The sequence below is a fragment of the Urocitellus parryii genome, chromosome 7 (assembly GCF_045843805.1).
Source record: "Urocitellus parryii isolate mUroPar1 chromosome 7, mUroPar1.hap1, whole genome shotgun sequence".
Lineage (NCBI taxonomy): Eukaryota > Metazoa > Chordata > Mammalia > Rodentia > Sciuridae > Urocitellus > Urocitellus parryii.
This window is the reverse complement of record NC_135537.1, coordinates 3,462,224-3,483,796: the sequence shown is the minus strand read 5'-3', so window position 1 is coordinate 3,483,796 and position 21,573 is coordinate 3,462,224. Positions and strand designations below refer to the sequence as shown.

Sequence of the window (21,573 nt, the reverse complement as noted above, 5' to 3'; positions counted from 1 at the left end):
GTGTCCACTGATCAAAGGTGAGAGGTGGAGAGGCCCTCCCAGCCCTCCTCCCGTCCTTCCTCAGAAAACTCCCATTAACCAATGACATCACTCTCAGCCTCTCAGCAAACAGCAGTTTGTCAAACAATATCAAATACCTAGATTCTTCTCTTCCTAAACAACGTAGCTTTAAACCTCTAATTAGTAAGACCTCTGGCAACCACTGCAATGCTATCAGCATTATATGGGCAAATAAATCCTTCTGTCACCTAGAAACGCACAGCCAAGACCCCACCCATCACATATCACCTTCCCACACCCAGGGAGAGCAGCCCGCAAGAGCACAGGCCAAGCGCAGACCACCACTGCATTCTCCACATCCTCCCTGGGAGTCAGCCATCCACCAAAACCAAACCCCAGAAAGAAGGACACTGCTGGCCTGGCGATTGCCCCTTCCCAGAGATGCCTGATGTGACTCCAACTGAACCTCAAGGGCTCCATTCAGGTCCAAATGCAGATTTAGAGTCTCCCCACACTAACTCTAGGAAACAAGGAAAAGAAAAACTCTACATGATTTGAACTCAGGATTCAATTTTATCCTCCAGCACTTCTAGTAGATCTCAAAGCAAGAGAGGGATAGGAAGAAAAAGGGGGGAAAAAAAAGGACTCCACTGAGAGATACAACCAAAAGGGATCACAGCATGCAGTGTGGGGACCCCAGGACTCTGGCCACAAGTGCAACACTGCCCACCTGAGGGAGACAGAGCCTGCCCAGGTCCTGACCTTGAGTCTCCCTGTATTTCAACTGGCCTTCTTGAGACCATAGGCCTCTACAGACATGCTATTTCAACCTTATTTTATGTTTAAATATTTTACATGTATAGTCCAAAAAGCCTTCAACATGACCTGCCACAAGATGTCCCATTGCCCACACACATCACCCTTTTTGGAAGGTGACAGGATAGGTTTAGAGGGAAACAAATCTTAAAATGTAAACGGGATAAGAAAAAAGGAGGAGGAAGTCACCAAATTCTGAGGCTCAGCAGGATTCTCACCTCATTTGGGGAGGAGGTTTTCTCTGAGTCTCTGCAATCACACACTTCTGCTCACGGGCACAGGTGACAGTGGTGGCTGCCTCGATGGAGGGAAGCCAGAGAGTGACCCAGTGTACGTGCTTCCTCTGCTTTCCTGGGGCCTCCCATGTTCAGGTAAGCCATGGCATGGAGGCGGGCTGCTGACTAAGCCAGGACACAGTGCCTTGTGTCTGGAGTGGAGAAGGTCAAGTCACACCTGATGCAGCAACGAGGAGCGCCTCACTCTACTGTCGGACCCCACTCCACACTCAGCCACTTAAAATCACCACATGCTACTGAGGTCCTCTGACTGCAGACCCCAACCCTTGAGAAATGCAATATACACAGAAACAGGTGCTTCTGGAACAGACACAGGCGCCAGGCAGTGTGTACAGCCTGAGCCACGTGTGAGCGAGAGAACGGGGACAGGCCCTTCCGCCTGCAGACAGGGTGCAGCGTGAAGGAGCCAGAGGTAAAGGCCCCCACAAGGAAGGAAGGTTCGTGCTGCTGAGGAGAAAAGCCCATGGTGCGGCAGGGAAGGCAGGGGGTGTCACTCAGGAAGAACGAGGGGTACGTGAGACTGCACACGTCTAAATGTGACATGGGGACAGGACCAGGGAGAGCAGAGCCATGGCCGAGGAAGAGAGGCAGGGCCTCAGGTCAGGGAGGACACAGAGGCTGTGCTACCTCTTCGGGATTGCAGATCTCAGGTCGGGTCATGAAACCAGGGGAGCAGGGAGGGCAAAGAGGCAACGAAGCAAGGAGGGAGCCACCCCTGCCCCCCAGCAGCTGCAGCCTCAGGGGAGACGGGAGGACGCCACAAAGACTCAAGAGCGAGGTGTTCCCATCGGCAGCTTCCTCGGTGGCCTTGCTACTCAGAGGCTAGACACACCAGGGTAGGGAGGCCAAGTGGTGACTCCAATGTCAAATGCAACGCCAAGGGAAATGGGAACCGGCCAGGCACAGAAGCTGGGCTGTTGTCCAGGAGACTACTGTCCCAGCAGTGACTCCTCCAGGTCACCAAAAGTCCTAAATAGAAAACAGCAGCTAGCTCACACCACGAGGGAGGCAGTGGCCAAGTGGTGTGCACCCTAAGAACAGAACATTAAAGACAGACAGGGACAGGGGTTGGAGGACAAGAAGTCATTCTGGGTAGAAATGGCCACGGAAGTCACTGCACACAGACGGCCATCTTTAAATGAGGCCCGAGTTCCAGCAGAGACGGGGACAAGGGCTCTACAAGTGAGGGGGACGGCAGGAGGAGGACGCAGTGCTGCCCAGAGATGGCGTTTCAGGACCTGCAGGGACACAGACTGGTGAGCCTGGCCATTTCAGCCTGGAGGCAGGACTCGCGACCCTCTTCTGAGTTCAGAGCCTCGACCGAACCTCCCCTCCCACTGCAAGAAGGCGAGGCCGCGGAGGCCAGAGCCTCTCCCTCTGTGCGGGGCACCGGCACATGGTCTTCTGCACACCCGTTCTGAGGGCAACGCCATACAGTGCCCAGAGTGGGCCCTGCTCCTGAGCTCTGCGGGCATGGGCACATCCAGGCCTCACAACTTCCCTGGGAGACACACTCCCTGAGGACCCTGGGGCTGGAGAGGGCTGCTTCGATTCCAGGACAGGGACACTCAAGAGAAAGCGATGGGACAGTGGGAAGACAAAGGCGCACAGAGCTTGGCAGACCCCTGGATGTGGGTTGCAGAAGGGGGCATTCAGGCCTCTCAGGCTCCCGACAGCAGCAGTGACCACACGGCACTACAGCAGACAGCGGTGCTGCTCAGTCATCACTCAGGGCGAGGGAGGAGGTGCCCCAGAGGAAGAGCACTGCCCCTCCAGAAGCCGGCCTCCCCGGGTCACAGCCCCCCTGGGAGCCACATGCACCAGTGCCTGGGAAGAACACGAAGACCCAGATCCTCTCAGATCTCGCCGCAGAGGTCCAGGGGTCAGCTGGGGCCGCGCCCTGGCTGCTGAAGAGGATGACACCTACCTGCCACCAACAGCTGGCCAGCAAGGGAGCAAGAGGCCTGGGTCAGCGGTGCACGCCACCCCAGCAAGACCAGTCTCCCTTCCTCTCCACTTCAGAGGGTGTTGATCCCAGGAGTCCTTCCTAATAAGCTCCCCACACATGGCCTCACCGCAGAAGACACGTCCCTGAGCACCCAGCCAGCACCCTACACTGACACAGCCAGAGTGGCAAAGGCAGCCTGACAGGGGAGCCGCTGGGTCCCCTTCTGACGCTGACCTTCAAGCACAACACCAGGGAGATATGCTCCAAGCTGCGGAATAAACAGATCACCACTGAAACCCAAAGCCCAGGTGACCCCAGGAACAGTGTGGGCAGAGGGAGCAGAGGAGGCCCACTGTGGAGTGCGGGCAAAGATGTCACTGGGCCCATTACAGCAGCACAGGCGACCCTGGCCAGGTGCCCTGGAAGAAGCAGTGCCAGAGGACAAAGGGCTGGGCCTCTGGCTGTCCCACCTCCCTTCAGTGAGGCCAGTGTCCTCGGGAGCTGAGCCCTTCCCTCCACAAGCACCACACCTCGGCACCCGTGCCTGACACAAGGCAGAGTGCAGAGCGGGAGGGGGCGAGAGCCAGGCACAGGGCCTGGGGGCCTGGGCGGGAGGGGGACAACCCGCCCACGAGCACCACACCCCAACCCAGACACCTCCTGCTGCCTGGGAAAGACAAAGTCCAATGGCTCACCCTGGTCCGACAGGAAGTCCAGCATGGTCTGCAGGAGGAAGCACAGGTGTCTCACGGACAGCGCAGGGTTCCCCATTCTCCGGGAGGCATAGACCAGCTCGTGAAGCAGACGCATCTGGACAGCAGCCCAGCCTCTGTGTGTACCTGCAGCAAGGACACAAGTGTCATCAAGGAAACGTGCAATGTCCCATGACACCTGGCAATCTATGGCAAAGCCTCAGCTTTCAAAGTCAAAGGGCCACAGAACATACTCCCCCGTGGCCACTGATCCTGGAGACAGACTCTAAAGTGACCCACTTTCCATACATGAGAACGTCTTCCTTTCTCTCCACGCAAAGACACAATTTCAAAACTATCTGAGATGATTCTGATAAGCTTAGAAGAAAAGACTTTTCAATGCCATTGAGTTACAGACATATATTTTCTCAAAAAAAAACTGATATTTTGATTGGCCTTCCTTACCAACCAAGAATATTAAATTAAAAACATAGTATTTCTCTGAAGCGTAAGAAAAATACAGGAAAGTGGAGAAACTGGACAAAGAGGCCATATCAAGGGGCTTTTATGGCTGCTCCTGTCCAACTTGGCTCAGCATGCTTCAAACGCTAGGCTGGAGATTTGGGTGCAGGGCCAGTGGTGCACCGCCTCAAGCCCAAAATCTGAGAGTCATTTACTCCACTTCCCTTTGCTAACCTAACTATTCTCCACCTAAAAACACCGTGCGGCCAGGCGCAGTGGCACACATCTGTAATCCCAGCGGCTGAGGCAGGGAGGCTGAGGCAGGAGGATTGCGAGTTCAAAGCCAGCCTCAGCAATGGCAAGGTGCTTAATAACTCAGTGAGACCCTATGTCTAAATAAAATACAAAATAGGGCTGGGGATGTGGCTCTGTGGTCAAGTCCCCCTGAGTTCAATCCCTGGTACCCTCCCCCACACACAAAAAAATGAATGGATCTAAAAACACTGCATGGAGAAGATAAGGTGACAAGAGTCTGCACTGCGTCCAGGGCTCAGGGATTGGAAAATAATTTCAGTCACAGAAAGGTCTGATTCAAAAGCATCCCTGCCTCGAGGCTCCCGTTCCCCACTAGATGCTCGATGGTAGCCTCCGTGGCCTCCACTGCAGCGGTCCCCTTGCAGCAGGTGGGCAGAGCCACTTATAGGGACTGAAATTCAGACTGCAACACACCCTCTGCACGAGAAGATGCTGATCTCGACACATCTGGAGGGGGACCAGGAAGTCTGTGTTCTCACCTCTGTGTTCACCCTAACTCTGACGATCAGCCAGGCGGGTGGCAATTCACTGCTCCCACTGACCTAAACTCGGGGCATTCAGGCTCAGACAAGCCAACGACATCCCCTGAAAGCCTGCAGCAGCCCGTGACAGCAGGTCAGTTAACAGGTGCTCACCAAAAGCCTAAGACAAGGCAGGCCTGGGAAGATGGTGGGAGGGGACGCAGGACCCGGAAGGGAGCACGCTGGGGGATGCCATGTGGCCACAAGGAAGGACGGCAGCAGGTAAGTGTGTGACCTTAGCTGGGGCGGGTGGCAAGGAGGGGACATCTGAGATGAGGCTTCCATAGAAGGTGGCAACAGGAAGCCGCACAGCGGGCACCGCAGTCGTCGACAAAGGCAGTGAGTCACCTCAAGAGCCCCAGCAGCTCCTCGTGAGTCCCTAATAAACACTTGCTGACAAATGCTAGTGACGTCATGATGCCAGGAACGCAGTGTGACCGCACACACCTGACTCGGCTGTGCCAGGATGGACACCAACGCGGCCACGCTGTGCCAAGAACGAACCCTGCACCACCGTGTCTCCCTCAAGGTGCTCACTGGGTAAGACCTGCCCGGGTCACAGTTTGTCACCACACTATCCCAGAGCAGAGCTTCCACAGATCAGGCGCTCCTTTGGTGCTACCTACGGGCCAACGCGACCATGGGAGGAGGCTCCTTCTCATCCCCTGACCTCCAGTGGTTCACCTGCCGTGTTTTAGACGCCTCCCAAAGGGTTCCTCTGCCCACGGCACCTCCCGGCCTGTCTCCTACATCCTGCCCCACACGGCTGACCACCTAACAGCACAGAGCACAAGTTCAGCCCAACGCAGCTGAGCTGCGGGCCACGTTTTGTGTCCCCTGAGGGCCTTCCTCAGGCACAGATCCTGGAGGCCCACAGGAGGCCCAGGCCCGGATGGCACTCAGCAAGCGTGGGGTCAAGATGGAAACCTGAGGCAAGAAGGCCTGCACACTCCAGGGTCTGAGGTGGACCGGGATGATTTCCGGGATTTACTAGAAATACTCCAAAAGAAAGTAAATAAAGGAGAAGTTAGGACACACACAGGCCAAATGCTAAATCTTGATAACAACGTGAAGCTGTGGTGGCCACGGTGCTGCTGTCTGAGCTGGGAATGTCCGCAGTGTCCCATGACGAGGCCCACACTGAACTCCAAGGACCTGACTCAACACTTGCCTAGAGCACAACCCGTGCACAGATGTCTTCGAGAAGCCTCTTCGGTAAGACGGTGGCACAGAGAGCAGAAGGAAGGGAGTGGGCACGTCCTGTAGTGCCCCCTCTGTCAAAGCTGGGACCCTCTCACACCGAAAGTTAAAATTTTAAAAAGAATTAGGCAATCAATGTCGTGACTCACCTAGCCATGCCTGAAAAAGACCCAATTCCACCCAATTTCAACACCAAGAAGATTTTCTCACAAAGAAACTGGGCAAATATCACTTTGCTGATCTTTTTAAAAACAGATAATAATGCAGTTCTCCCACAGGTGATTATAAGTAAGCGGGAGTGTGAACTTTCTCAGGGGCAGACAGTACAGGCTATGATTTCTCTGTGACTTGAAGTGCTCCTCTGACAAAACACAGAATTTTTTTTTCTTAAGACAGATTTGAAGCATATGACTCAGTGATAAAAAAAAGTTCACCAATTTGGGGGCTTATTAGACACGTCAATGACTGCCACTTAGCAAATCCACTTGCTGTAGCAGCCTCTTTTGGAAAAATGCCTGGCCCAGTCCAATCTCACCCCCAGGAACAGGCTGAGCAAGGGGCACTAACCCAACCTTCAGGACAGGGACGCTGGAGACGGGAGGCAGGGCTGGCACCCATGCCGCAGCCCTGGGGCACTCGTCTAGAGAGACAGGCGGTGCTACGGGACCTGGGAATGCCAGCAGGCCGCCTGTGCTCACAGGCGCAGGCACTGGTGGGTCTCCAGGGCACTCCTGGAGACGGAGTTTAAAGTGGTTTTATTTTTAATTAAAAGTACAGCCAGCTGACATTTACCATTTTGCTTTATTTGATCTCATTCCCTCACCCTCCTCCCTGATCTCTTCCATCATCTTTTCAGTGATGATGGCAAATGTCCCCCTCCTGAAACAAGTCCAAGTAAAATGTTCTGAGTCACCTGGAAGCATGCTTGTTTGTCTTATTTTTAAAAGGACCTCCCAATGAAGAGCAAGAACACTGCCCTCGGTGAGAGCCACAGAGGCTGGGGGCTGCTCCGGGGCTGCGCTCCACGAGAGGAGGCATCGCCCACAGCCAGGGCTGAGTGTAGGGGTGTGGAGCAACCACCCCACATGTGTCTTCAGACATGTAAAGCCACGAGAGTGCTCTGAAGAAGCCCAACAGCGTTCCTCGAGAGAAATGAAAGGAGTCCCTGAGGCAGAAGGGGCCACACGGGACCTCTCTCAAGAAACGGCACTCGGCTGACCCAAAGGATGATAGAGTCAGACAGCAGTGCAGCGCGGAGACCCCTGAAAGAAAGAAGAGCCACTAGAAGACACTAATACATCTTTAGACATGATAGACACTGGTCTCAATAGAGAAAGAAAAAAATTAAGACAACTTCTGAGCAACTTTCATAAAGCCCAGGTGGCTAGCTTCCCCCTGAAGCTAGCCTGGGGTTACAGTCAAAGAATACCCAAAAAAAAAAAAAAAAAAGTAACAGAGAGCAACTTCAGTCTTTCCTAAAGTGTCTCAGAAGCATGCCAAACGGGGATTCCATTCACAGCACACATAGAAACCTCTTAAAATACACTTCCCTGCCAGGCACAGTGGGACACACCCATAATCCCAGGAGCACGGGAGGCTGAGGCAGGAGGATCACAAGTTGAGGACAGCCTCAGCAACTCAGTAAGGCCCAAAGCAACTCAGCAAGTCCCTAGCAATAGCAGAGGATGTGGCTCAATGATTAAGCATCCCTGGGTTCAATCCCTGGTATCAAGAAAATAAACAAAATATACTTCCCTGTTTCCCTCTAAAGTGATAGTGCGACTGCCCTAAAGTCTTCTCTTCCCTCTTCCCAAACACTGCCCCAGTCCCATCAAACTTCTTAGGAATACAGCAAAAACGAGTTTCAACTCTAAGGAGAGTTGAAAAAAAAGCCTGGCAGAATCCAATCTTCTCTTTCACCTGTAACTCTTTTGTACGCAAATCCTACAAGTTTCCAGGGCTTGTCCAGTGATTTCTGCCCTTAAATCCAATCAATACCACAAAAAACCAGGGAGGGGCCCCGCCTGCGAAACCTACTTCTGTTGTGTGGACACCAGCAAGAAGGTCCCGACTTGCTGCTTTTTCCTTTGTCCCCTCACACTGGACTTGCTAGCTCTGGAAGAGCACTTGGCTGGTCCTGAGCTGCTCCCTGTAGGCTCTGACGACCCAATCCCATATCCCCTGCAACTCAATCAGCATCCCCATTTCAAACATTCAGGACATCTGGTGACTTGGCCACAGCCGCACAGCAGGGTGCCAGTGTCCCAGCCTTAGGGACAGCACTTCCCCCTTGCAAGCCACCATCCCCTCTTACATCACATGGACTCACAGGTTCCACTCCTTGAGCAGCTGAAACTGCCCACTAAGAGGCCACAGCTGTCGAAGTGGCCAGGGGCCCAGAGGCCCAGCTAGGTTCCTGGGGCAACAGGCTCACTGGCCCTGAGCCAGACAGGTCCCAGCACTGCTGCCCAGTGCTCTGTTCGGGTCATGACCACTGGCAACAATTCTGCCCAGCATGGCAGCTGCCCTGGGGCCTCACTGAAAACACCAGGAAAGTGCCATAAAAATATAATCACCTTTGTGAACGATCATTTCTGTAATGTCCAATAAGGGCAGTTTTTTTAAAAAATAAAAATATCCCTGACTTCAAGACCAGTACCAGTACCAGTGTAGTTTTGGAGTGAGAACAGACAAAAAGATCCACAGAACAAAACAGAGAACCTGGAACTAGAGTCACAGAGTACAATAGGCTGGTCTCTGACAAAGGCTAAAGGCAACACGCAGCTGAGACAGTCCCTCCTGACAGATGGTCTGCCACAACTGGACATCCAGAAACTTGGCCACAAGTCTGGACACAGACCTTGGACTCTGCACAAGTACCCGGGAACACGTAAGGTTCAACTGCAAACCCCAGACGTTAACACAGAAGTGGAGGTGACCCTTAGTATAGCAATGACTTCACACACTCACCAAAGGCACCATCAAGGAAAGAATCAGTACACTAGATGTCATTAAAACTGAAGACTTCTGTGTGCTCCATGAATGACACTACCAAGAAAATGAGAGGGCAAGATACAGACTGACAGAAAATATTTGCAAAAGACGTCCAATAAAGAACTGTTGTTCAAATCATACAGCACACTCCTAAAACTCAACAGAACAGCCTGATTTTAAAATGGGTAAACGATCTGAACTGACATTTCACTAAGGAAGATACTCAGGTGGCAAATAAGCACATAAAAAAATTTCAACATCATATGTCCTCAAAGAACTATAAATTAAAACAGCAACAAGGTACCACTCAGCACTTGTTAGAATGGCCAAACTCCCAAGAACTGACATCACTGGACAGGATGTGGAGCAACAGGAATGCTCCTCCATGGCATGGCAGGAAAGCAGAATAGCACAGCCACCGAGGAAGAGAGTTTCCTGCCAAACTAAACATACATTCCCCACACGAAGTAGCAACAGTGCTCCCCGACATCTACCCAAAGGAATTGAGAACTTACGTCCCCACGAAACTTACACGTGAATACTATGGATGCTTTATTCAGAATTCCCAAGGCTTGAAAGAAATCAAGACTTGAACCAAGATTCTTTAGGCTACTATATAAATAACTGTGGTATCTCCAAGGCTACAAAGAAACGAGTTAACAATCCATGAAAAAGACATGAAAGACACCTAAATGCATATTACCAAGTGAAGGGAGATAATCCGAGAAGCCCTCGCACTACTCAAGTGCAACTGTGCGACCTTCTGGGAAAGGCACAACTACGGAGGCTGGAGCAAAGGGTACGGTGTCCAGGGGCCTGAGGAAGAAGGGACAGCAAGGCCTTCGGGGCAGGGAGGCTCTCTGCGTTCTGTGACGGTGGACATGGGTCACTGCACATTTGTCCAAGCCCACATAACACACGGCACCCAGAGTGAGTCCTGAAGTAGACTAGGGACAGTGGGCTGTAGCAAATGCTCCACCTGGTGGGTGACGCTGGCAGTGGGGAGGCTGGGCCCCTGCGGGGCGGGGACTGGGGACTCTATACTGTATGCTCAGTTTTGCTATGAACCTAAAACTATTCTAATTTTTTTTTCTTTTTTTGTGGTGCTGGGGATTGAACTCAGAGCACTGTGCGTGCGAGGTAAGCACTCTACCAACTGAGCAATATCCCCAGCTCCTAAAAGATTTTTTTAAATAACATAAAACCATAGGGAGGAAAGTGTAATGATGGGAAGAATATGAAAAAAATGAATTCTTAAGTGATCTATTTTTTAAAAAGAAAGAATGGGGGCGGGGGCTGGGGCTGGGGCTCAGCGGTAGGGCACCCGCCGTGCATGTGTGAGGCCCTGGATCCTCAGCACCACATAAAAATAAATAAAGATATTGTGTCCATCTACAACTAAAAAAATGTTTAAAAAAATATTTGCAAAAAAAAAGAAAGAATGGTAGGTGCTGGTTAGTGGACACATGAGCAGTACTATTCTGTTCGTATAGAATCGAGCACTCTGAGACATTAGGTCACATTCCAGGGCCACATGCTATTGTTGGCAGTGCACCTCTCCTGCTGGGGGCCCTCTCGGGCCAATGAATGTGCTGACTGGACACAGGACAGCATGGAAGGCAGGCCTACAAACACTCCAAGTTTCCGGCCGGACAGGCCCACCAGAGGCAAGTCTGTTCACTGAATTATCATCCATTTGTTTCTCCCTCTGGAAAGTAGAAAGCTCTTACAACAAGGCTGCCAGAGTGGCTATAAAGAGGCAGGAACTCAGGAATGGGGTGCCCTGGCCCTCAGTCCCCAGAATGCTAGGAACTGGGCTGGTGCCAACAGCACAAACCTGACCAATGAGAACACAAATGACATGCTCCCCTGAGGGCCATGTCATTGCTTCAGTTCACGCTGCCTGCAGGTCTGGTCCCAGCTCTGCTTCCTGTGAAGTACACTGGCCACAAGGACAAGGGGAGACCTTATTTCAATCCGAAATTCCTCACCCTGCCCCGTCTAAACCTAGCTCCCAACCTTCATCACACACTCCCTCTTCCTAACTGGCCTCTGTCCCCAACCCCTGTGGGCAGCCAGACCCAGGGCCTCACTCCCGGACTCCTTCCTCTCTCCTTTACCAATGGGGTCAAGCAGAAACAACACTAGGCAAGAGCCCACCCGGCCTGCCAAGAGGGCAAGATGAGTCGGGTCTTCTCAAGAGTCGGGTAGAACTCCCAAAAACACAGGCCAGGCCCCTCTCCACATGTCCCCAGCCTGCCACTGAAGCAAAGGAAGAGAGCCACCGGGAAAGACAAGCACTCCCCTTCAAGTGTGGGAGGAGCTGGGCTTGCTGGGGGAGGCACCGAGTGGGGCCCAGGGAGAGACCTGCCCTGCAGTGAGAGCCCCATCTGGAGGCGTGTTTCTGCACTGTGAGCACCGACCTGCTAGCCCAGGTTCCAGACCCTGCTCTGCAGGGAACCAGGTGTCTCAGTGGTGCTCTAGGGAGCAAAGGATAGTCCTGTGGCCACAGATGGGGTTACGCTGTTCTGACAGTGGAAGCAGCCCTGAGGAGCCACTGGCAGGCCATCCAGAGGCCCTGCAGAGCAAGGGTTAACAGAAATAAAGCCATGTTGCCTTCCCAGCCCCAAGATGTTGGTACCTTTGCTAAAGTCCTTTGGGTCCAGTGACAGACTGTAGCCAGGCAGCGTCTCCAGGAGGAGCTTGTAGCAGGCCCTCCAGCCGGGCTCCGCAATGCTCGGGGCCACGCACTGCATGGCCGCCACACGCTTGAAGAAGGCGGACTTGCGGTGGAAGCCGATCAGCTCGTAGAGCTCGGAGAGGATGCTGTAGCGCTGGATTTTCTCTTCTTCAGAAAGCTGAAGCACAAGAAGAACACAAAAAGCTTTTCAAATACACTTGTAAATGAAAAAGGAAATGCACATGAAAAGACTTTTACAAAACAAGGACCTGGAGAGCCATCAAGGAGAGGGAGGGCTGGGCCCGGCAGTGGGACACAGCAGCACTGGGAGAAGTTCTGAGGACCACAGTGGACACTGCAGAGCCCTCCGCCAGACCATGGCTCCAACTGCCTCCTCACCTTCTACTGAGGAGGCCCAGACTCTGGCACAGAGGTGTTTGCCAACATGATATAAAACCTCCTTCATTAAAAGAAGACGACGACGACGATAAAGAAGAGGAGCAGCAGGCCTGTAGGACTGGGCAAGGCCTGTCATCAGACGCGTGCTTGTTGGAACGCCAGAGGTAGGGAGTGGCTCAGCGGTGGGGTGCTCATCAAGCATGCGAAAGGCCCCAGGTGCCCTCTCCATACCACAAAACAAATAGACAGATAAATAAAGACAAGAAAATGGCACGAATATATAGAGCCATTTACTAGAAAATGAATTGTTATTCAGACTTGAAACTCCACAGCCTACACCAAGTTTCTTTCACATGAAATGTTAAGAGGATTCTCCCAACAACTTCGACATGGAGTAATATTGACTTCTGCTGCTAAGCACCTACTGTGTACCAGCATATTTAGCATACCTCCTTTAATCAATACAGCAACCCATGAGTGCGGTACTCCAGCCTGTGGACAAGGGCACTGGAGTTCAAGGAAGCATCAATAACCTGTGCAAAGTCACACAGCCAAGGAGGACCAGAGACAAGACCTCCCAGTGGTCAGGTCCTGCTCACTGCAGGCCTTCACTTGGCTGCAACACAGCTGCCCTGGGACAAGAAGGCAGGTGGAGGCCCCCAGCCACACACGGAAGCTCACCTGAGGAGCTGGCTCTCTCTGGCCCCAACCTTGACAATAAATCTGCCACACCTGAACACCCAGTCAACTTACACCCTTAATCCTTCCTGTCCACTCTCTCCTGAGCCTGAGTGCTCTTACCTCTCTTCCAGGGCCTGCCTCCCACCTCCTCACTTTCCTTAATCCACCCACACACACCTGCCAGACTAGTATGTCTAACCCCGGCTCAGAGACAACACCCTGCTAAAGACTGACTGTGCTGAAACCTAGATGCCGTGATTGGGATGGAAGGCCTCTGGGGGGTGACTAGGTCACAAGAGGAGAGCCAAGGCCTCACAAACAGGACAAGTGCACTTGTGAAAGAGATTCCTGAGAGACCCCTCCCCATGCCTACCACACCAGGACACAGCACCTACAGGTCAAGCAAGGGCCTCAACAGACTGGGTCTTGGACCTCCAGTCTACAGAACTAGGAGAAATAAATTTATTGTTTATAAGCTGCTCAGTCTCTGGTATTCTGCTGTAGCAGCCTGGAAGGACCAAGACAACTCCCATTTCAAAAGGAATCTTCAGAACCACAAAGTGCAGCCTGGAGGCCCCATGTGCACACTGACTCCCAGGCAGACCCAACCTGCCCTGCAGCTCCAGCTCCTGCCTACCCACAGCCAATGAGAACCACTTCTACTCATGTTTCCGTCCTCAGGCAGCATGTCCTTAGTGAATGCCCGCACTGTGCCAGACATGAGGATGGATAGGGACAGAGTGAGCAAAGACCCCTCCTCTGGGGCCTCCAGGGAGTGACAGGCTGGACCCACTGAGGATCGGTGGGGAAGAAGACCACAGACCAGCAAGTGAAGGAACAGAAACACCACTGCACCTGTGATGAAGCAGACTGTCAGAAGGATGGTGGGAAGGTCGGGCACCACTCCTGCCAGGGGTCCATACGACTTCACCAGGCAGAGAGGCTCTGGGCGCACAGCCTCAGGCCCCCCCCCCCGCCCACCCCACCACCGTCTGTACCCAGCTCTCCTTCAAAGACTCTCACCCCACGTCACCCTCTTCCAGAAACCCGTCCTCAAGCCCCCACCCTGCAAGCCGCTGCTGCTTTCCATAAATTCTCACAACCAGGCACACTGCATGACGTCACTGCTCTGCCCCACACCATCCACGTGCAGGTTGAGTCCCCGACCCCCAGCACCAGAAGACCCCAGCATCGCTTCATGCTCACGCTGTGGTGCCCACCCACGTGCCACGGGTGCTGCAGGTGCTCACCAACAGTTGACGTTATCAGTCTTTCTAATTTTAGCCATTCCAACTGGCTTTAATTCGCATTTCCCTGATAACTACAATGCTGAACATCTTTCCATATGATTACTGGCCACTTGTATGTCTTCCTTTGTGAAGTGCTTCTTCAAATTTCCTGACAGCTCTTAAAAATTAGATCATTTGTCCTGTTCCTGAGTGGAGCGGTTCTCTATATGCTCTGAATGTAGGTCCTCAGTCATACGTGTTTCACAAATATTTATTGCCAATTTATTGTCTTCAGGGACTCTCTTGATAAGCAGACATTCACTACGATGTAGCTCCAGTTATCAGTTGTTTCTCAGATGGTTATTGCTTCCTGTGTCCTTGTCTAAGAAACCTTTGCCCAAGGTCACAAAGATACTGTTTCCTTCTAGGAGCTTGATGCTCAGGCCTGCAATTCTGCTTCCTGTGAATGTGGAGCACAGCTGTGGAAGGAGCCTGTGACGGAGCCATGACAGAGGATCAAGGAGGCCCCTAAGGAGAGATGAGCACTAAACGCTCCAGCACAATCCTGGACACTCCTAGAGCTTTATCTGCACCAGGGCATGCCCACTAGGACAAGGATGGTGGGGGTGATCTCAGCTGTGGCCTCACGGAGACCCATGAACACAAGGTAGCGGCTCAGACAGGGTCTGAGCCCTGGCCCCCACCCACCGGAGCCGCACGGGTTCTTCCACGAAGCCACTCAAGCGAACTCTGACTGGTAATGCACACTTCTGTTCTTCTCCTCTCCATCAGAATGCGATGGGGCAGCCAATGATGAAAGAACACCATATCACAAATGGAACTGAAATCACATCAAGCCCTTGAAGAGATCCTTAGTAGGAAATCTTGGGCATGATGGTTTTCCAGCACCAGGCGCAGATCAAACATAAAGCTTCTCCTAGTAGAGCCCTGGGAGCCTCGGGACAAGGCTCTGCACGGTGGACACGCAAGAATCAGCACACAGCTCCGGGGGAACCTGAAATGGCCCCAGGCAAACACCAGACCAAGAGCCTCAGGAAGTTTTGTTTATCTGTTGATTTTACATATACATGACAGGAAGGTGCATTTTGACATATTATACACACATTACAATTTTGGTCTCATTCTTGTTGTTGAACATAATCTGGAGTTGCACCAGTGTGTTCATACTGAGCATAGGAAAGTTATGTCCGATTCATTCCACTGTCTTTCCTATTCCCATCTTCCCTTCCTTCCTCTTTAATCCAATGAACTTCAACACTTCCCTTCCCTATCCTCCCTTGTTAAGGGTTAGCCTCCAGATATCAGAGAGAACATTCAACCTTTGGTTTCTCAGGATTGGCTTATTTCACTTAGCATGATAGTCTCCAGTTCCATCCATTTACTGGCATATACCATAATTTCATTCTTCTTTATAGCTGAGTAATATTCCATTGTGTCTATATACTACATTTTCTTTATGTATCCATCCGTTGAAGGATACCTAGGACGGTTCCATACATTGGCTATTGTGAATTAAGTTGCAATAAACCTTGATATGGCTACATCCCTGTAGTATATATATTGATTTTAAGTCCTTTGGGTTTATGCCCAGGAGTAGGATACCTGGGTCAAATTGTGGTTGCACTCCAAGCTTTCTAAGGAATCTCCATGCTGCTTTCTCAGGAAATTTTTAAATGCAATCAAACCCCCAAATTCATTTCCAACCTGTTGCTCTCCTAGGGAGCTCTCATGAGCACATCTTTGTTCTAATTTTTCAATGGCCATGCAGGCAGAACGCCTGAGTTCAGTGCCCCGACGTTGAGACGCAGTTCCAACAGAAGGGCTCGAGGCCTGTCCCCACAATGGGCTGCCGGAGTCCCGTCTTCATCCGCCATTCCACTCCAGCTGCAAAGTCTGTGCCAACAGTAAGGAGGCGGTGACACGGGGAGAACTCAGGCCACAGGACTAGCACACTGGTTCTCTGGCAGGGTGATAGAGGGGACGTGACGGATGCAGAAGTCCCTGAGCCCCATCCCGTCTCGGCCACTCGGCGTGCTGGCAAAATGGAGTGATCAAGAATCAAGTGTGATTTTGATTGTTAAAAAGACCAAATGAAATAACGTGTACATTTAGGAAAGGCCTAAAACCCTCAGCGGGTGTTCAGGAAATGGGAAACATCACTGTTGGCTAAACCAGGCTGTGACCAAATTAATCAAGAGCTGCGACCCTCGAGTAAATGCCTCATTCCCAGCAGCCTCAGAAGCACAGGAATTGCAGAGATCTGAAGAGCAAGGAGGTGGTGGAGGCTCTGGGACAGGCTGGGGACAGCACCAAGTGCTGACTGTGGACAAAAGCATGAGGGATGACGGTGAAGGCCATGTGTTCCCCAGGACGGAAAACACATTCTGTTTCTCTCCATGATTACTTCCAGTCAGAATCGTACAGAGAGAAATGTATACACAAAATTCCCATGCGGCTGTGGAAAACAGTTGGTAGGAATGGCACTTCCCTTCCTGCCTCCCAAGCTGGGGAGCAAAGCCTGTACCAAGGAACTATCTTTAAGAAGCATCTGCCTAAGGCAATGGGATCCACTTCCATTTTAATCATTCAAAGGGAAGAACGAAGGGGAAAAAAGTTACATCAGAGCTGGCCCTTTGACAGTCCCGAGGCAGTAGAGGACATGGACAAGCCCATAAGGGATCACTCTACAAGGGATCACTAGCAAGACAGATGGCCAGGGACACCGTGCTCCAGGCTCTCGGGCAGGGACCTACCAGGTACCTATACTCAATGCCTCAGCAAGTGTTGAAGAGGGATGGAATTCCAGTCAGTACTCATGGTAAGTGCACCACCCACCAGCAGCCAGGGCAAGATGGAAGCCCAGCTCTCCGTTGCCTCAGCTCCCTTTGATTCATTTCTGAACAACCTGAAAAACCAACTTCTCTGCCTTCAAGCAAGGCCTCCTTTCACATCTGAGCTTGATAAGCAAGTGTATGTGAACTCAGCTGCACAAAGGTGGTCACAGATTTTCTCCACACTCTCTTTCCATATTGGCCTAAGTCTCTTTAAGTCCATCCTCCATAAAATCTATTCCCTCCCATGACAACTCATGGAGCCTGAAACTGGCCGACTGAATGGGAATGCACACAGCTAGAACGTCCTGCCTGCCTCTGGGCAGCCACTGTTCCTGCTGGCACGGAGCACGGAGCACAGCAGACCTGCCTCTCCAGACAGGGTGAGTCCTGACTCCTGGCACACCCCCAGTCGGCAGAGGAGTCGTAACCAAGGCTCCCTTCAAGAGCTTCAAGTGAAGCCCGGGGGAGCAGTGGGAAGGGTGTGGGGCTCCTGTGGCCGCTCAGGCTGGCTGCTCATCCAGAGCCCACCTCCCCTTCCATACCCTGCCAGTCTGCACTTGAGCTCGTGCCAGGACCACTCTAAACTAATTCCCACTGAGATGTCTCCCCTTCAACAGGATAAAGAGTTTCCTTGTTGTCTTGCTCTGGGGAGTGGATTCTTTCATTAAACATGCATCCTTTGGGGATCAACTTTAAATATGGGTCTGCCATTCAACTCCAAGTTCAGGCCCCATTCCTCCCACACAAGCTGGAATGGTCACTCTCTGGCTTCTGGGACTCACTTTCAGAATTCTTGCTTTTGGGCTGTTTTTGGCCTCTGAGGACTTCCCCTTTCTTTCTTAAGAATTAGCTATGCATTTTGAAAGAGGAAAAAAAAATTATTTCTTAATCAGTGTTTTTATGGAACTTGTGCTGAGAGTTTTGGGATCACCATATTGCCCAAAACAGAAACCATTAGATATTTTCCACACTGATGTATTATTTAGAGATTTTCTTTTCTTTGACTACTAACAAATAATATTTTTAATTTAAAAAAAAAAAATTGCTCAGTTTGCAGGTGCCAAGCTAGCATCTGGGTTTTACCAGGCAGGCTGGGTCTGGATCTAAGGTAAAGTCCCAGGCTTGCTTCAGTCTACCTCCCCGTGCAGAGAGTGCCCCGCTCCACGGGGCCTACCCAGGCCCAGAAGAAGGGTGACCCCAGGGTGTGGACCACCCTTCCTTCCCTCGTCAATGCACCTTTTCTTAGTTCTATGTTACACTCAAGTGCAGTTGTTCCCATTGCCTGGTGCCCTGGCTCTTGTGAAGGTGTTTCAGAAAGTTCATGACTGTTGCATGAGTGTTTCTGCAAATGGACAAGTGCACAAAGGTCCAATTCTGTTATTTGGCTAACTTCAATCCTTCCCTCAGAAAATTAATATCAGTCACAAGTCACTGTATATTTAATATGAAACAAACACAGAAAAATGCTAAGATAAATCATTTGTCCCCAGATATTGTTTGTTTTATAAAAGATTCAATATTAGAATTAAATCTGCATAAAAATGTTTTAAAAGTAAGACCACAACTAGAATAGAGCTTTGAATGGGCAAACAAAATTAAGAAGGTAGGAAGCAAGAAGAGAAGAGAATCTACAACGTGAATCAAGTCCATATCCTCTGAGTGAATCTGCAATTCCTAGAACACTAAGTATGACAATAAGACCTCTCTCTTATTAGGAAATGGCCAAAGTAAAATACAATCAATTAAAACAAAAAAAACTAACATTTTAAGTTGTAGCAAGTTATAAAAGGCTAAATGTGTCTCCTTACTGGGAAAAAAAGCAAGATTCAACGGCTTTTTATTATAGACATCCCATGTTCATGGGACTTGAAGACTATATTATTAAGATGGAACAACCCCATATTGATTACAGATTCAATGAAATCCCTGTCAAAACCCTTCTGGCTTCTCGAAAGAACTGCTAAACTGATCCTATTTGAAAGTGCAAAGGGTCCCAAAATAGCCAAAGCAGTCTTGAAAAAGGAGAATAATATGGGAGAAGACTTATTTCCCAACTTAAAAACTTACTACAAAGCTATAACCAAGGCAATACGGAATTAGCGTAAGTACAGATATATAGATCAGTGGAAGAGAATTAAGAGTGGGAGGGGAGGAACTTATACTTATGGTCAACTAATTTTCCACAGCAGGCCAAGACCATCCAATGGCAAAGAACAGTCTTTTCAACACATGGTGTTGGAACAAATGAACACCCACGTGCAAAATAAGAAGCTAGCTGGGTGTGGTGGTGCACACCTGTAATCCCAGGGGCTCGGGAGACTGAGACAGGAGGACCACAAGTTCAAGACCAGCCTCAGCAACTTAGTGAGGACCTAAGCAACCTGGCAAGACCCTGCCTCAAGATAAAAAAGAAAAAGGGCTGGAGTTGTAGCTCAGTGGTAAAGTGCCCTTGCGTTGAATTCCCAGCACTAAAAAAAAGTTTACTTGAGTTATATGGGCCAGCAATCACACTCCCAAGAGTACACCAGCAGGACTGAAAACATGTTTTGTACGTGAATGTTCACAGCAGCATTATTCATAATACCCAAAAGGTATCATGAAGAACCCAGTGACCACTAATTGATGACTGGATGAACTGACCATGGTACCTGACACGCACTGCGACAGAATGCACCTGCCGACACCGTGCAGAGTGTGCAAGGCAGACACAGAAGAGCCAGTGCTGTTCTGGAGGAGTGGGCAGGTGGGGGCTCACGGCGACACTCGTGCAGCTCCCTCCAGGAGCTGGGTGAAGCCTTTCCAAATACAAATACATTAATGGATGTGAAATGAAAATGATTCCTCACAGGAGGGTCCTAAGGGTTAAATGCAGAAATGGTGTGAATCTCCCCTTGCACATCCACCCGCAGCCACTGCTGTCACCGCTGCTCGGAGGAGCAGTACCCGCGCTCCCTAGAGCAGCAGGATGAACCGTGCGTCAGTGCCAGGCTGCACTTCATGCATCCAACAGACTTTAATAAACGCCTGGCATCTGACAAGCATTGTGCTTGGCACAGTGATTATTTATAAAGACTAGTAAGACGCAATCCCTGTTCCAGAATCTGCACACATTTTCAAACTTTCCTATTAAGATGTATTGCTTTAATACTCAGATCAACTCCTAAGGTAAATAGCTCAGAATCTCTGAGAACAGTAAGAGTCTATGATATACTCTTCATGCATTTATTTACATTCTGCCTCATTCTATAAAAAGATCTAAAATCAATTGTTAAACATACACATTTTAACAATAACAACAACAGAGATGAAAATCAGGGTGAGAACAAAATAAGAATTAGAGTTGAATGAGACCAGGGTTTAATTACAAAAAACACTTGTCATGAAGCAGGTGTAATTATTAATCCCTATTATTTTATGGATTAGGACCTAAAGTTCCTAACACCTAAAGAAAAGAGAAAAACTCAATGGGCTACAGGATCCACAATGCCCATGAGCTAGACATCTACCAACTGCTGGCATGTCCCCGGGCGGGAGATTCTGAGGCACCACTGTCATCCCTGAGCTTCATTTCCAACAACCCCTCCAGCCTCTGGCTTTCTTCTGACACCAGTCCTCTCCTCTTTCATCACTGTACTGGGCTGCAAACAGAGGCCCACAGCGTGTGAAGGGCTGGGTACGAGGGTCCCACCCTTCGCAGGCAGCACTCCATCCAAAGGGCAGCCAGGCCTCACGAGGCACTGACTGCTCATTACTCTGAAACTTTGACATCTCATGAGAGTGCGCTGTTTCTACACCTGTTTCCCACAAGACTCCCCTCTCCTAAAAACAAGGTGACAACCATATCCCTGACACTTGTTCAACTCAGTGCCTTCTCCAGTAAGATACTTGCCTTTCCTCCCTCCCCACCCAAGGGTTTCTTCATAAGAACAGGAATTCCCCATGAGCCACCTCAGGAAGCCAAGCAGGCTGCCGGCTGTGTGGCATGTCACAGCCTCACCTAAGCTGCTTTCTTACACTTCCCTTTCTTCTGAAAGAACCTTTTCCAGACTGCCAGACCTCCAATTCTGAGCTTAAACTGACACAAAGTTCTGAGGTTATGATCACGATGGACGCCTGTGTCCACCAGGTTCTTGCAGGTTTCCTTAGCAACAGCTTCACTAAGGGACAGCATCAAACACTGAAGAGGCTGTCCTTACATCTGAACAGAGCAGCCTGCGTAGAACTCGAATGACTCTGAAGACAAATCAACCAAGGGCCAAGAGGTGGCAGGTCTTGGTCAATAGTGTCACAAAAAGTTCTCAAATGACTCAGAATCGTCCCAGCTCTGCAGGCAGCCAGAGCACCTTCCCACAACTGGTAAGGTTGGAGTTTTCTTAGGTTTTTTAATTTTTTTAATATTTATTTTTTAGTTTTTGGCGGACACAACATCTTTGTTGGTATGTGGTGCTGAGGATCGAACCCGGGCCGCATGCATGCCAGGCGAGG

At 50.6% G+C, this 21,573-nt stretch overlaps 1 protein-coding gene across 5 annotated transcripts in view; it reads right to left on the bottom strand.

Moving 5' to 3' along the window:
- The window catches only part of Trappc9 (trafficking protein particle complex subunit 9), a 503,680-nt gene that overhangs the window by 435,991 nt on the left and 46,116 nt on the right, over positions 1-21,573 (bottom strand). For all 5 annotated transcript variants that reach the window (XM_077800373.1, XM_077800372.1, XM_077800369.1 and 2 more), the window contains 2 exons: positions 11,886-12,102; positions 3,756-3,899 (listed from right to left, as the gene is read on the bottom strand). In XM_077800373.1, coding sequence (XP_077656499.1) covers positions 3,756-3,899; positions 11,886-12,102 — 361 coding nt within the window. The remainder of the gene's footprint in view (positions 1-3,755; positions 3,900-11,885; positions 12,103-21,573) is intronic.